General features: G+C 50.2%; 1 protein-coding gene across 1 annotated transcript in view; it reads right to left on the bottom strand.

The window, feature by feature from the left end:
- Nucleotides 1–15,238, bottom strand: part of LOC119388182 (protein dead ringer homolog) — a 224,276-nt gene that overhangs the window by 71,673 nt on the left and 137,365 nt on the right. The window contains exon 6 of the mRNA XM_037655837.2: nucleotides 6,208–6,280. Coding sequence (XP_037511765.1) covers nucleotides 6,208–6,280 — 73 coding nt within the window. The remainder of the gene's footprint in view (nucleotides 1–6,207; nucleotides 6,281–15,238) is intronic.

Here is a 15,238-nt window from a genome sequence, read left to right on the forward strand (position 1 = left end):
GCATGCCCTGTATCCAGTTAGCGGTCGGGTATTCCCGAATAACACGAAGTGCTTGCCCCGCAGCAAACATAAAATATGGGCTGTGTCAACGCTCCTCATGAAAAAAAAAAAAAAAACGACTAAGCATTTTTTGACGCTCGTCCTCCGTAGTCATTCGTTGGCGAAAGGAAAATATTGGGAACCGTTCGCTTGTCAGCAAGCCTCATGATAGAAAGATGCGGGAGGTCCTTCAGGCTAAGTTTCTTTGGCGATGTGCTCGTCACATGCGCGCGCGATGCTACATGGGCATCTGCCCGTCTCCTTGCGCGCCTCCTCTCCTGTGTGCAGATTTCGTTGCACGAGCGCAGGCGGTCGCGAAGCCGCCAGGTGCGCGAGACACACGTCACGCGTCTTCTTTGCCCACATACTATAAGCGGCTTTTCATTTCCTATAGCTTGAATGTTGTATGTTTCCGGCCCCCTATTAAAGTTTCGAAATAAAACGTGTGCGTGGAGTCTCGTGAAGCGGCAGGTCCGGCTGACCAAATGCACCGCCTGTGAAATGCCAACTAACGAGCGTGGGCAGCGCGTTTAATGGGGTAGGTTGGTAGATCCTGTTAAAGAGCAGGATTGTAAAACAGCAAAACGAGAGTAATAATTCGTCCAATGAGTCTGATAACGTCACCTTAAAGGGATACTGACCCCTTTTTTCGAAGGCGAGTTTGCAGAAATCTCCTGTATGCAGAACGGCTCTGAGCAAGTGTGAAGCTCAGCAAATGCCGATAAGATATTTTATTTTGATATTAAAGTAATTTTTCCATGGCGCACACACCGACATCGACACTAGCTTGCGGTCAGGCTACAGTACTAATTCTGGTGGTGACTTCACGCAGCAGTCTGGCTAGTTGTGATGACGTCAGGTACCAATTATTCCAAGATGGCCGCTTGTGCGTCACCAAAACATTCAAAATAGCTGCTTGTGCGTCACCAACGGAGTCACGGTGCGGAGCGGCCGTGACTCCGTCACTATATATATTGTGCGAGCACGTGACGAGAAGCTCATAACGTGTTGTGACGTCAGGGTACAGTAGGAACAGAAACTAGCTTTTAAAAACATACTGTAATTACTTTTTCAGGGTGCACTCGCGCTTAGCACTACCTTTTGCTCTTGAGGGCTTGGCCTCTCATTTGACGCAAAAAAAAAAAAAAAACTGAAAATTTTCCTGTCAGTACCCCTTAATTTTAGAGGGCCTCCAAACCGCGCAGAGGTCCACATTTAGTTGTGGCGGTGTTTTTGTGTACGAGTCTACAATGACCACGTAGTCCCGAGAATTTTTTCGAAATGGTGCCGTAATAGCGGAGTTGAGAGTATTCGATGGTCGAAATGCGGCCCTCGCTTGTTTCGCTCTCTCCTTCGCTACGCTCCCTTCGTTGACTAGTGTCTCCTCTTGGCCGAGTGTTCCTCCTCGCCCGGCGAGGAGAATAAGCTCTGACGCGCTCTGATTTCTTCGGTATTGCACGAGGATTTCATAAAAGACGGCAGAAAGTTAGGTGGGGTGATGACAGCAAAATTCGCAGATATAATACGGGATCACATTCCTCAAGAAACGGTAATTTAGAGGTCATTGGGAGAGGCGTTCATCATGCACTGTACTAACCACAGTACGATGATGATGATGATGATGATGATGATGATGATTATAATAACGATGGTGCTGTTTATTATGTTGGCCAGAAACTAAGGCTGTCTGATGAGCGACATCCTAGAAGCCCCACGCAAACCCAGCTAGCTTTTTCGCTCCACCACTCCCCTCATGAAAGCTGTTGATATTTCTCGGCCGATAGGCTTCCTCTTTCTGAGGCGGCTCCACAAGCAGTATACGTGGACGGCTAGCGGTAAAAAATGCGGCGTGAATTATAAATAGCCATAGGCATCCTTAACGATACGGCAGCGCATATTCGGTGAACAATTACCCTTCGGCCCACTCGCTGAGCTCAACAAAGCCGCTCTCCGTTAAAGATTATCAGGAAGCGCTGAAGCCGAGAAGAAAGAATCCACGAGTCGAGATCGCCAAAGCTGCGAGGAGGCGGTAAACTATGGAGAGGCGGCATGTATGTCTACGCGCACACACAATGGCGCGAGAGTCCATGCAATGAGCAGTTTCTCTTTCTCGGTATTTTCTTCACGCGACACTGCCGAGGGGGCCTTTGTTTTGTAGAGGTTCGTCGGAGCCACAGGCCACCGATAGGAAAGGAAAGCGCACGGCGCACACAGACGCATGAAGCCAACTGCATATCTCATCACCGCACCTGCGACTGCGTGTGTAAAAAGAAAAAAAAATGTTTTCACCTCTGATCGTTCCAGCTTGCTTTATCAGCACTGGACATCACACGAAGCTCTCTTCCTCTACTCAGCACTTCATGCTATATCTGGCACTGAGCGATATCGCCAATGTTCGCGACGCCACAGTCAATTCCGCGTCCAGAAGTCTATCTCGCTTTTCAAATGCTTGACGCGCATCACAATGGCGAAACGATTAAGGCCCCAATGTCTCGGAAATAGTTGCGAGTGTTTTTGCAAGGCTAACGAGTAAATGAATTATTTGCGACCTGGCGTAAGCTAAAAAGCGGCTACATTTTGCCTTAGTTGTTCTAGATGTCATATGCGGCTTTATAAAAGTCTACAAAGCGAAAAATGAGCCCTTCATCTACAAACCACTGTTCAGGAATATTTTGTTACCGGTGTGTGCAAAAATAAAAATTCTCGCCATAAATCGAGGACGAAACAATTGTTCGAAGCGGCCGAGCTCCATTACAGGTAGAGGCGCGAGTTAAGCCTAACGTGTCTGCCACCTCTGTCGCCGACAGGGAGTAGCTACGACAGGCCGGACAGACGAAGTCTCGCAAATGGCCTCGCCAAGCGCCGCCGTCTCGTTTCGATGCTAAGTGCGTCGCCGGCCGCTCCTCAACAATCTGCGCGCATCTTATTCGCGTCATTTTCCAAAGGCGGACTCTGGAAGCGACGATGACGATCGTTGGGGGTGGAGTTGTCGAGGGAGCGAAACCCGATTGCATATCATCGAAGCTTCTGGCAGCGAAACGAATTCGGACTTCGTCACAAAAGAGACCAGACAGTGTGCCGCTCGCTTCCGCGTTGCGCGCTTATTGTTCCGCGCTGAGACGCAAAGCGGACGACGACGACGACGCCAGGTGGCAGCGGTGCTCTCACACGGTAGCAGGAGAGAAAGAAGGGGGGGGGGGGGGAGAGAATACTCTGGACGGCGTAATAAAGACGCTCGGAAAAGGAGGCCGCGTGACCGCTTCCTTACAAGCGCGCCGTTCGGCTTATTAAAATGCGCTTCACGCCTGTCGGTTATAGGTTAATTGTTCGCCGCCACCGGTAGAACGTAAATGCGGGTGCGCGAGGCAGCCGCTGCCGAGGCTGCGGTGGAGGTTCCACTTCACCGGAGATTCGGATTATTGCGCCAGTTGCGCGAGTCGGGCCGGATTCCGTATTCGTTATCTAGAATACGCAAGCAACGCTCCGAGCAAGCATAGCGCGCGTACAAAGCACCGTGAGTCACGGCCACATATTCAGAAACATTCGTGTGTCACCATTCACGACAGTATTCGCACGGGCTGCCAACGGAGATTCGGCATAGTTGGCACGATTCTCGTTAAGCCTTCCGCTTGGGCGGGGCCAGGCGTAGCCGCTAAACAAACAAAAAAAATGCATACGGTGAACTTATAGTACGGTGCGCATTTCGCACTCAGCCAACAGCTAGGAAAATTTGCCAGCAAATTCCTCTGAGCAAGAGCGCCACACAGCACGCCCTCTACGACTGATCCATTACGGTACGTGAAGTCGGTTACAATAAAAAACTGGAAAATTGTTGGATATGACGGCCTCTCACGTACCCAGCCGTAGGCGGAGCACGTAGTGTGGATAACTATGTAATTGAAGAGGTGTAGCACACTATTTAAAACTGTCATTCTTCTTCACCGCGTTTTTGTATATAACACGTCAAGAATCTCACTTTTCTGCTTGACGTTTCTAAGGGAGCTAGAAGAAGCTATGCGGTTGGGGGAAGGCCCAGCTACAAAAAGCAATCATTGCCTGGCCGTAAGAGGTATCTGCAGACAAGCGGCCATCTACGAAGAACTGAAATTTCTCTTGAATAAAGTTGTCTCCTCCGCCACTGCATGCTGTGGCGAAACGAAATGTGGTTGCTTGTTCAATACACTATCCTGGTAAAGTAGCGTGACATTATTTTGCACTACAACAGCAGGAGACGCGAGCTCTCACGAGTCTGGCAATTACCGTGCTACCGACTATAGGTATGTGTAGAGAACGAGGAGTCCCAGCCACCACGCAATCGCGTCTCAGATCGCCGGCCGAAGGGCGAACGTGTCGAAGCTCATCGTCAGCTCACTACGGCGTAAAGGCGCGCGAAACGATTGTCCGCAAACAGCCAACGCCCATTCTATTTCTCGGCAGCGAGTGCGAGTGCGTTTCGGAGACACGGCGCATTTTCACATCAACGCGCGCGAATCCCGCGCTTGATTTTCTTCGCCTTCCAAGTGGCCACCTCCTGGCCGTCGGCCAAGAGCGTCGAGCACGCGCGGCCATAACGCCTGTCAGAAGGAGATTAAAGTAATCTCTTCCGCGCGATAAGCACGAGGAATACAGGATGGGTGTGCCCCCAACACCCTCGTATACATTTGCAATATACTCCTTCGCACGAATCAATACTGCTCGGCCGTATACGGGATACGCGTTCTTTCCTAACCTACGCGAGCGAGGAGGAGAGAGCTGTACCTTTCCTCCCAGGAGCGCTCGGGTCTCTTTCGGAAGGGACACGCACAAATTTATTTTGTCGCCACTGGCAGCGCGCCCCTTTCACTTGAGGTCTTTATTGGAGAACGCCCCGCAGCAGAAGCTATTGAAAGGGCTCTCCATCGGCGGGGCCCCGTTTTGCTGGCCGGTCGCCAGGCGACTAATCCTAATGCAACCCCGCCAGTAGGAGCTGTTGTCGATTGCTTTCAACGGCGTCACGGATAGAAAGCACGACGCCTGGAAGAGCTCCGGTTAGCTCCGTACTGTCTCAGAGAAAGTGCGATGCCCACTCACGGCTAGAAAGGGCCGGCTTCAAGCATTCTGGGTTGGGGCCAGCTGGTGTCCCTGGGAGTGAACAGTACTGCTTGAGCTCGATATGACATCCAACGACGCCCTCTTGGGAAAGCATTAAACCGGTTGTACTCGAGAACGTTTCCTAAAGCCAAGATTAGTGGACTACGCCCGCATATTTCGGTGGCGACGAAAGCAAGAAACAAAGGCGTCGTTAGCATACTTAATGTCTACAAGTCCACGACCACTTGCTGGTTTGATTCGTTCCATTCAGATGCATACCGCTTTTATTAATATGGACATGTCAAGGATTACAATCGGAGCGCTCCATTATCCTACTGCAAGCGGGCCTTCGCTACAGTGTCACGAATCAGTTATGACCGCTGGATACAGGATACAAGGCACTGTTTCAATTCATACACAATACTGGCCTTACAGCAGGCATCTAACACACACACACACACACACACACACACACACACACACACACACACACACACACACACACACACACACACACACACACACACACACACACACACACACACGCGCGCACACACACACACGCACACACACACACGCGCGCGCGCGCGGTTAGCATTTGCTTTACCCGTTTATCTATCTTCTTTCACCTCACTGCAGGGTAGTAAACAGGACGTGAGTCTGGTTAACCTCCCTGCATTTCCTTGCTTTCGTCTCCCTACTAACCAATGTCTGCATCAGAATGTGGCGTTCACTATTATGAACGTCTCGATTAAAATGGCCTTAATTCGACTTCACCACTTGCATCACGATGTTACTCTATAGCGCATGCAAAACGTTTCCTGTTCTCCTTTGACAGTTAAGAAATACGCAGCAGCCGACTTAGCGCAACGTCCGGGCCGGTACGAACACAGGAATGTAACATGAAACTACGTCAGCGGTGGCAACGTATCTAGGCAAGTTGGGAAACTCCATATGTAAAGTGCGTCCACTGATAAAGCAGGGAAATAATACCAAACATCGCATTCAAAAATATGACAATGAAGGAAAGGTCATATGAAAACACTTACAGATGAGTAGTCAGGCGGTGTTTCACAAAACAGTGGTGATGAAACTTACCTCGTTTCTGCATAAAGCTGAAGAGGTCGTCCAGGAACTCTTTTCTTTTGGGCTCGTTGCTTAGCTCGTAAAGCTGCAAAGACACGTGTATGGTGCCATTATATTACTTATATACGCGGACAGCAAGAAGTCATCGCTCGCGGCACAACACTATACGCTCACGCAAATTTCTGCGAAAGGGACCACAACCAACAAGCCGCTTTTAAGGCGGATATTGGGGGTTGTGCATTCGATAGTAACGCCACGTTAAAGGCATATATTTGAAGGATATTCACAAGAGCCCAGTCTTTTAGCATGAATACGTACCACCTAGCTCAGCTCTATGTTATTCTAATACCTTCATTACTTTACATGCTGTAGAGTGTTTTGTGTATGTCTGTCTGTGACATGCACTGCGTGTAGAATCTGGAGTACAATAAGCTGGGCGTGCCGCCTGGTGAAACCGATTCGTCAACGAGCCCCACCCACTCACACAACGTACGCCAGAATATCTTAAAATATGCACGAGAAATGAGATCTTAGCAACGACAAGTGAAAGTGACGTAAAAGGCATAGTTGAATATGGTGCTAAGGCATTCGCTTTGCAGCAGGGACAAAGAAATGACGATAATGGGAAGTTTACGTTACGGTGAGGTCACCGACTACGCAAAAACACACAACTTGCTTGGAGGTCAGTTTATTTCCACATGCGTGATTGCCGCGTAATAATATGTGACGTCACATATGTTGCGCGGCAATATGTGACGTCAGCGCTACGAGTATTGACGCCCAAATGGCTCCCGAAAATTGGCTACATATTGCTGCATGCGCATTGCCCGCGAACTGGACACGCCAGGCTGTTCACAAACCGGACACGACGCGTATACTGTTACCCTCCATTGTCACCGCCCTGTACGCCCTTCCGTGCCTCTGTACAAGCATGGAAAAGATCGTGCATGCATGGTGCGTGTAACACTTCACTTGCGTTGGTTATTACAGACGTAACGCAAGCACCGCAGTTCAAACAAATCAAGCACTACTTTTTGCTGCGTGTCTCAGATATTGAGGAACAGTGCTCCAGAGAAAACGAAACGCATAGCGGGGACCGTAAACGATGATACTAGAGAGCTTTAGTATGTTCGTAAACTTTTCTACCGCCTGTGGATATCGGATTACTGGAGACCTTGAAGGCAAGAGTAAACCTATAGTGGGGACATCTCGTAGAATTTTGTCGAGCTGCAACCATCTTATGTTATGTTCAGTGCAGGGCGAAGGCCTCTTCCAAGCTACCCAGTCCTGCGCGAGCTGATTCCATTTCATGCCTGCAAATTTCTTGCTTTCCTCGCTCCACATAACCTTTTTGCTGTCCAATTTTTCATTTTAGTGTCTACTAGGACATCAGATGCACTGTTCATTCTGTAGCTGCAATACAATTGCAAAAACGTTTCAGGAATTAATGAAAGTATACTGCGAGCTGACGATTGCATGTAGGGCACTACCAATGTCCTACATGCAAGTCACTACAATACTAGCTTCGGGTGCCTCCGGTTACGCTTTGCATAATCAGCTGCCAGCGCTGTTGCTGCTCCGGTGGCGCGTAATCCGCAAACGGTAAGAATTCTACGGATCAACTACGCTCTCTCCTAAATCGCTGTGACGGATTGCGGAGAGTGACACGACACGAGAAGCGCCGCAAGCACGAACATTCGACCAGCGAAACAACGCAACATGCGAGAGTTCAGGTCGACAAAGATAGCACGCGCCGCTGGTGGGTCCCCGGATCAAAGCTACAGCCCTTCTCCTCGGAAACGAGCGCAGCAGCCGCTGAGAGGCAACACCACGAAAAAAGCAAGATGCGCAGCAGCCACGCAACGACGAAAGACACACAAGAGTTCATCAAAGCAAGCTAAGGGAAAATAACAATAAACGAGCAGGGCATCTCAGACATGCGTAGAGGAGATGAAGGCAAGCAGAAAAATGGCCGAGACGAAGGGAACGATGGAGTCACACCGGCGCGAGAAGACATCTGCGGAGACAAAAGAGAAACAAAACCGCCCTGGGGGTGTTTCGGCCAGTTTCACTCGGATACACGAGGCGGCAGAAGAGAGGCGAGGCTGGATGAGTGAGGTGGAAAAACAGGAGGAGGAGAGGAGGTGGCTCTTCCGAAGAGACATTCGCGCTCGTCGAGATCTGTCACGCGAGGAGCTTTAAAAATAAATCCGCGAATCACACCTCCTCGGGTCCTTTAAGTACACTGACGTTCGGCGTGGGGATGTGTCTCGCCAACTCGGCGTGATTTATAGCGGGTTAATTTTGGATAACACCGCGGCGTAGATGGGAGCCGGCTCTAGGCTGCGAGAGACCCCGAATGAGCAGGGAATCCGTGTCTGGTCTGGCCACGAAGGGGGGGAGAGTTCTTTTCCATCAGGCAGTAAACGTGCCGGAATAACGGCATGCGACGCGTGACGCAGCTCGAAAGAGAGGAGATGCTAACAGAGTGCAGCGCTCCCCTTCGCGGTTTTTCGTTGGTGACGTCAAAGCGCCGGTGCGCGCCGCTCACGTATGCGCGCCACATGCTTGCAATCATCGCGCCTTTGATATACGGCTCTGCGCGAGCCTCGCGAAAACGCGCTCCGTATTGAGGTTCGCGGGCGGCGAATTCACCGAACACCGCATACATAGACCAAGACGAAGCACGTATACGTGGGGCAGTCTACCTGCGCGTTGTGGAGGCTTCGGGTGCAAGCCGAAAGAGCAGCGCAATGTCTGACGAATACACTTCGGCAAGGTTACATGGCTTCGGAAACCTAATGTAGAGGCACACTCGCTTTGTGCTTTGCTAGTTCCTGAAAACATTGCTACTACATGCCGAGGAACAAAAAGAAAAAAAAATGAGTAAATAAAATAAAGCAAACAAGCGCATGTGGGCTAGGAGGTTACTTAGTTCTAGCAAAAGAAAAACCTAGCCATCAAGTGCGAATTAGCATGAGCGCGTGCTTGACAAAAAGCCGAGGCGGAAGGGAAGAAGCAGCAATAAACCGAGGTCGCGACACGTAGTAGACCTCTCGCGCTCCAGCGCGCCGATATCGCTACGCAATCGCGTCCGTTACTTCCCGTGTCCCCTCGCGCGAACACGATCGCGCTCGATAGCTCACTGTACGCGTGGGGGGTGCGCGCCGAGCCGTAAACGAGGACCCGTCGGCGTAGGGGCGAAAGCGCCAAGAGACGATGTGTAGAACGAGGGCGCCGCCGAGAACGATCTCTTTAATATAGGAGCGAACGACGCGATGCCGGTGGCATCTGCTCGCCGTGCGTCGACGGAGAAGAACACACACGGACTCGAACGTATTCATTCGGGCAGACACGTGCACCTCGGAGCACGGCAAAAGTGCTATCGTGGCCAGAGGGACGACGGCTGCGTTTCGACAACGGCTCCATTCTGATGATACTCTCAGCTCGACACGTCGCCTCGGTAGGCTCAGTGGTTACGGTGCTCGGCTGCTGATCCAGAAGTCTCGGGTTCGATCCCGCACGCGGCGGTCGCCTTTAGATGGAGGCGAAATGCCAGAGCCCAGTGTACTATGTGATTTCAGTGCACGGTAAAGAACTTTAGGTGGTCGAAATTATCCGGAGATCCATACGGCCTCTCTCAAAGCTGAGTTGCTATGGGACGTCAACAACTTTCGAGTTCGCTGGTTGGTTCGACCAGGGAATCTATCGACAGCTGGGGAATCTCCTGGGGACAAGCACTTCAACGGGTCAGGCTGGCGTTTTCACATTATTTTATAGCCAGGCAGCATACTTAGTACTTGAATCACTGCACTAGAATAAGCGGCAACCTGAGAGTAACGTCCAAAAAGTATGCGTAACTGTTCAAAAGTAACTTAATTTCGCCACTTTCGTTACCACCTTGCTGCGACTTGGCCTCCAGAGCATAGGCGTGCGGGGGCGGGGGGGGGGGGGCGATGTAATGAGGGGGGCGCCCAGAGTGTGGTGCGCGCAGAAATAAGCTGTCCGGAGAGGTTACATTACTTAGAACGAGAGAAAGTTGATCTAATAGGTGTAGGAATTCATAGGAAAAAGTAAGAAGAAAAGAAATCATGGCGTTGTGTTGCGTCCTGAGGTTTCTTTTTCTTTTTTTCTTTTTTAATATTTACCTAACAGCTACCGCGCCCTAAACCAAGTGCAAGTGTCGGAGTGGATTGCAACATCGGCCGAGCCCGATGCCTTCGTGAGGCTGCTTCAACCTCAAGGAGAACATTGGTGACATCAGTACCGAGATAGCCATCGCACATAAGTATTCTGACACAGCCGCATACACTGCGATAGCGTCGTTTCGTTTATATACCCTGGCCCCCGCCTTGGGATCCCTACCGTCGCGCACGACCGCGATTCAGCGCGAACGTGGGCACGGCGGGACCGATCGCAAGTGTGCCACGCACATTAGGAAATGCGACGCGTCCGCAGACCGACAGCCATAGCGCCAGGCGAAGAATCATCCACCGGGCTGAAACGCACGAGCGAATTTTAATGCTCAAACAAGGCGTTATTCCGTAGAAGCACGCCGGAGCCCTCGCAGCGCGCCCTTGATCGACGCCTACCTGTAAGCGCGAGGAGCCAGGCTACCACGGCGAAATAGCGCGGACGCGAGCTGGCCTACGAGCATATAACGCTTTTGCATATCGGAGCATTCCCCGCCTCCATGCACTCTCGGTGGATCTATGACGCCCACGCAACACACTGAGGAGGACTGGCCAAGGCTGCGGAATCGGTGAGATTTCGCCGGGAAAGAAAGAGAAAGACCGCGGGCCCGATGCGCCCGCAACGCCCTACGGCTCGCTTAGTCTTTCCCGACACGTGCGCATCCCACAGGCTTGCAGTGACAACGAAACGGTGCATAGGGCAGCTGACACACTGCCTTGTATCGCCTTCTTGTACACGTATGGATCAAAAATAATAACAGATGGCTTAAGAATAACAGAAGGAATGTCGCGCATTCGCAACTCGCATGTAAATTCTGTGCAACATGGTAAGCCAGCGCTACACTTAAACAGGACGTAAAGAAACGTCCTCAGAGCCATCAACTGCAAGTGGCAAAGCATATGCAGTCAAGGATGTAACAAACATCACATGCAACTGCCAGAAGAACCCTAAACAAGGTAGAATGTGCTGAAATTAGGGCCCATCTGCATACACGCGAATAAAGGGAAGAAATAGTCTAGTATCCCAGTATGCGATACATGCATAATGGAAGGGAAACGTGCCGGTCTAGGAAAGAGACTGCAGTAGGCACTGATTGTATCCCAATTCTCCTTGTAGCGTGTAGCCAATGTACAGTGGCGCTCAATATGAGTTGCAACATGGTGGCCATGGTTGAAGGGGGCTTCAAGCCTATACTGTAACATCGGCAAACGTGAAATCGGTTTTGGAAATACCAGTACTCGAGAGTCGGAACAGTCTCCACGTAACTGACTGTTCTCTATGTCGGCGCTACCGTACGTGCTTTGTTGGCACCGCTTTGACCACGGGCACCGTGTTGCAACTCTTATTAGGCGCGACTACACATTCTTGCAAATGTGTTCGCAGGTAGTATTTCTAGGTGCCACATTGCCACAGGGGGGGGGGGGGGGGGTGTTCTACGTAGTTTCTTTATTATAAGTGCAAGGTTTGCGATATGAGTCGGCTCACATATGCCGCGTGCATTTTCACAAACGCGCTCTTGTTACGCACATAGCAAGGAACGTGGGCAACGGAAATACAAGGAGTATAAATTGAGCAACAGAGTACCGAAGCAAGACTAAGATAGACAAGGCAGAGTAGAGCGCCTAATTTTACTCTCTCTTGTTTTTGTGATTCTCCTTTCAGCATAGGTAGAAACTCTATCAAGGCCCTGTCGACAACGTCCCGCTATTTTAGTATCGCGGAGGTACTTATCCGAGCAGTCTTGTCTGTCGTTACCCCGATCTCCTTATCCCTCTTGCGTTGCTGCTGCGAGTGCGTTTGCTTTCTCTCTTCAGCTGCTCGTTTTCTTTCTCTGTCACTCCTCCCAGCCTACGCTCTGCCTTCCGTCGGGCCTTTGGGCCTCAATAAAATACCGTTTGACGTGCGTTCCCCCCTCCTCCGTTCGCGCCCTTCCTCGCATCTACCCTTTTTCTCCTTCAACACCGCGCCCTCATACCCCCCGCTCTCTGCCTAAGTCGAGCCCTAGACGTTGTGTACGGGGGCACAAGAGACAAAGTTATCCTATAGTTTTTCTTCCTCGGGCTTCTTAAGAAAAAAAAAAGCCGGAGAACAAAAAAAAAAAAAAACTAAGAGGGAGGGAATGCGGTTCGATGTATGTCGACTAAGAAACAAGAACATGCTGCAAAATGAAAGAGAACGTCGAAGAAGGTAGACGCAAAAAATATTTTTAAGAAAGAAGGGAGGAAAGTAAGCGGCCAGGCCACCCGCATAACGCACGCGTGCCCGGATGGAGGAGCCTCTGGAAACGCACAATTTTGCTGCAAGTGTTGGAAGGCATTTTACTTCTTTTCGTTTCCTCCCAGCTTTTTCCCTCTCACTGATGCTGCCTGCGTATAAATATAGCGGACCGTTGTAGCGGTAGCCGTAAGCGGGAGATGCTGCAACCCCGGCTTCCCGAACCTTTGGTGCGCTCTCGGCTCTTGGCTATCATCGGCTTGTTAGCCAGATCAGCGCCTGGCTTGCGGCCCTGCAATGGTTCGGCCGCGTATCGGCCTCGGGGCTTCTCCAGGTCATTGCCCTCGGTCAGTAACGTTACTTTGGAAAACAAGCTCGATAAAGTGAAAAGATTCCTTGCGAAGCGACGCTGCTGCCACACATGTGGCGCAACAGCAAAATGGACGATTGGCAAAGCAAATGTGGTCTACGGGTTCCTGTCGTATTTCGTGCCCACTTCCACGAACAAGTTCCGGTAGAGGTTTGCTCATTATTACAGCAGCACGTAAAATTTAGACTGGGTACCTACGTTGCACGATCATCATGTTTTTCTTTAATTGAATGTTGGTGTATTGCGAGCCAAAACAACGATAGGGTCATGATGCACGCCTCATCATTAATCTTTACCACATGGGTTTCTTTGATCCAAGTACACGTGTTTCTCTGAATTTTGCCCCCATGGCCACCGTGGCCGGGAATCGATCCCGCTTATCAGCCTTAGCCGCTTAGCCGCCACGGCGGGTGCCGATCAATCAGGTGCTCGCAGAACAAGGGAAGCATACATTCTTCGAGCATGTTCGTATACGTATTGTTGTATTCGACGTTCACTTCGATGTTCCGCGACAGCACCACCAGTCCGCGAAAGCAGCAATGCGGCTAACCTGAGAACCCTCCATCGAGCTCATGACCCTAATCAATTAAGTTCTTCTTCTTCCTTAGTAACTTGTGTCAGAAGGAATATTTAGCGACAAGCTATATATAGGCAACGTGCGAAAGCGTAGTCTACGGCACCAGGCACGTAGCCAGGATTTTTTTTCGGGGAGGGGGGGGGGGGGGGGGGCAAGGGGCCTAATTTTCGAAGAAAGTCTGTTCATGGTAAAAAGAAAATAAAAGTTGCCCGGGAATATAAAAGGCTGGACGAATTTCGCCCCCCCCCCCCCTTGCCTACGTGCCTGTACGGCACCCTATTCGCTTAAGAAAACAAAAACGACTACGCGCTCATCGACAGCAACATTAGCACCGTACTCGTTGCCAGTGAGAGGCGCATGCGAAAAATAGGCCTAGTTCGAAGTGCATCAATAAACAACGGCTTTGAAGGGTCATGCTGATACACCCGTGTTCCGACAAGTCACTGGAGAACGCCCTTTGCCTTCTCTTTGCACGTTATTTTCGCTACGATGGCTTTAGATAGCGACTCTGAGTGTATTCAATGCTACCGATTACTGTTTCCATGTGCAGCGCGGGTCACAATACCAGATATAGTAAAGCCAAACAGCTAAGCCGAATACGAACAGTGATATCACCGCTGGCTTTTCCTGCCCTTCAGATAAATAAGTTACTATATGGGTCTTGGAATAACTGGCTCGTTACTTCGGTTTAACTGAATTGCAGCTGAGTGGCTGTTCAAGGCCGCATCATCCAAACTATAATAGTGAACTGCAGCATTCACAGCGTTCAATTTTTAATTATACGAAGGCAACCCGATAGCATCTACGATTTAAATGCACGAAACATTTCAAAGTTAAGTGTCTTAAGATCAATAAGCAACACCGGTGACGGCTAACTCAATCTCGATGGCTTTAAGGCTAGCCGCTTGGTGCCACAAGAAATGTGCTCTTGCGAATAATTCACTGCTGCATAAAGGCCACCAAAGTCTTGACGCAAAGCGCCACAATATTATGATGGTCATAAGATTCCATGCGTAGGTCCGGCGTTAAATGTTGTACGTCCGCGGGATGGACAGTAGCCCGCGTTGTTTGCAACGCCACTATGTATATATTCCGGGGGAAAAACAAGAAAGAAAAACGTATTCCAATTCCATGAGTGATTGACTGCGCGCATGGTGTCATTTACGCAATTATTTTTTAACCAAAATGCGCTTTGAACAAGAGCGTTGGTGAGACACCATAGCAAATAACCTGCAACACAGCCCTATCCGGACGTCGGGACCCAGAGCCTGACACCGACAACGGTAGAGCCTGCAAAGTATTCCGGAAAAATCTCATCGGATAAAACAGACAGTAAACAAGTGCTCAGCTCGAGCATACACTGTAAACAAAAATTAGCCGAGATGGGAGCTTTTCCAGGATATGAGCCCCTAAAACCCCCATGCCCCAATCATTTACTCCGTGGTAGCGGAGTAAGTCGGCACATGTCGTCGTAAAACGCCCCTCGTTTAATGAGGGAGTTTATGAACGACATGACCTTGTCAAACTCCCCACGGAGCTTTAGATCACGTGGTTAGAAACTCCCTATGGGAGGTTTAAAAAGTATTTTTTGGTCGTGACGTGCGTGTCACATGGTTAGAAACTCCCTGTGGGAGTTTTAGAATTTTAGAAACCATTTGTGGTCGTTATGTGCGTCCGTGTGTGAATGT

This window comes from Rhipicephalus sanguineus, chromosome 3, assembly GCF_013339695.2.
Source record: "Rhipicephalus sanguineus isolate Rsan-2018 chromosome 3, BIME_Rsan_1.4, whole genome shotgun sequence".
NCBI classification, from domain to species: domain Eukaryota; kingdom Metazoa; phylum Arthropoda; class Arachnida; order Ixodida; family Ixodidae; genus Rhipicephalus; species Rhipicephalus sanguineus.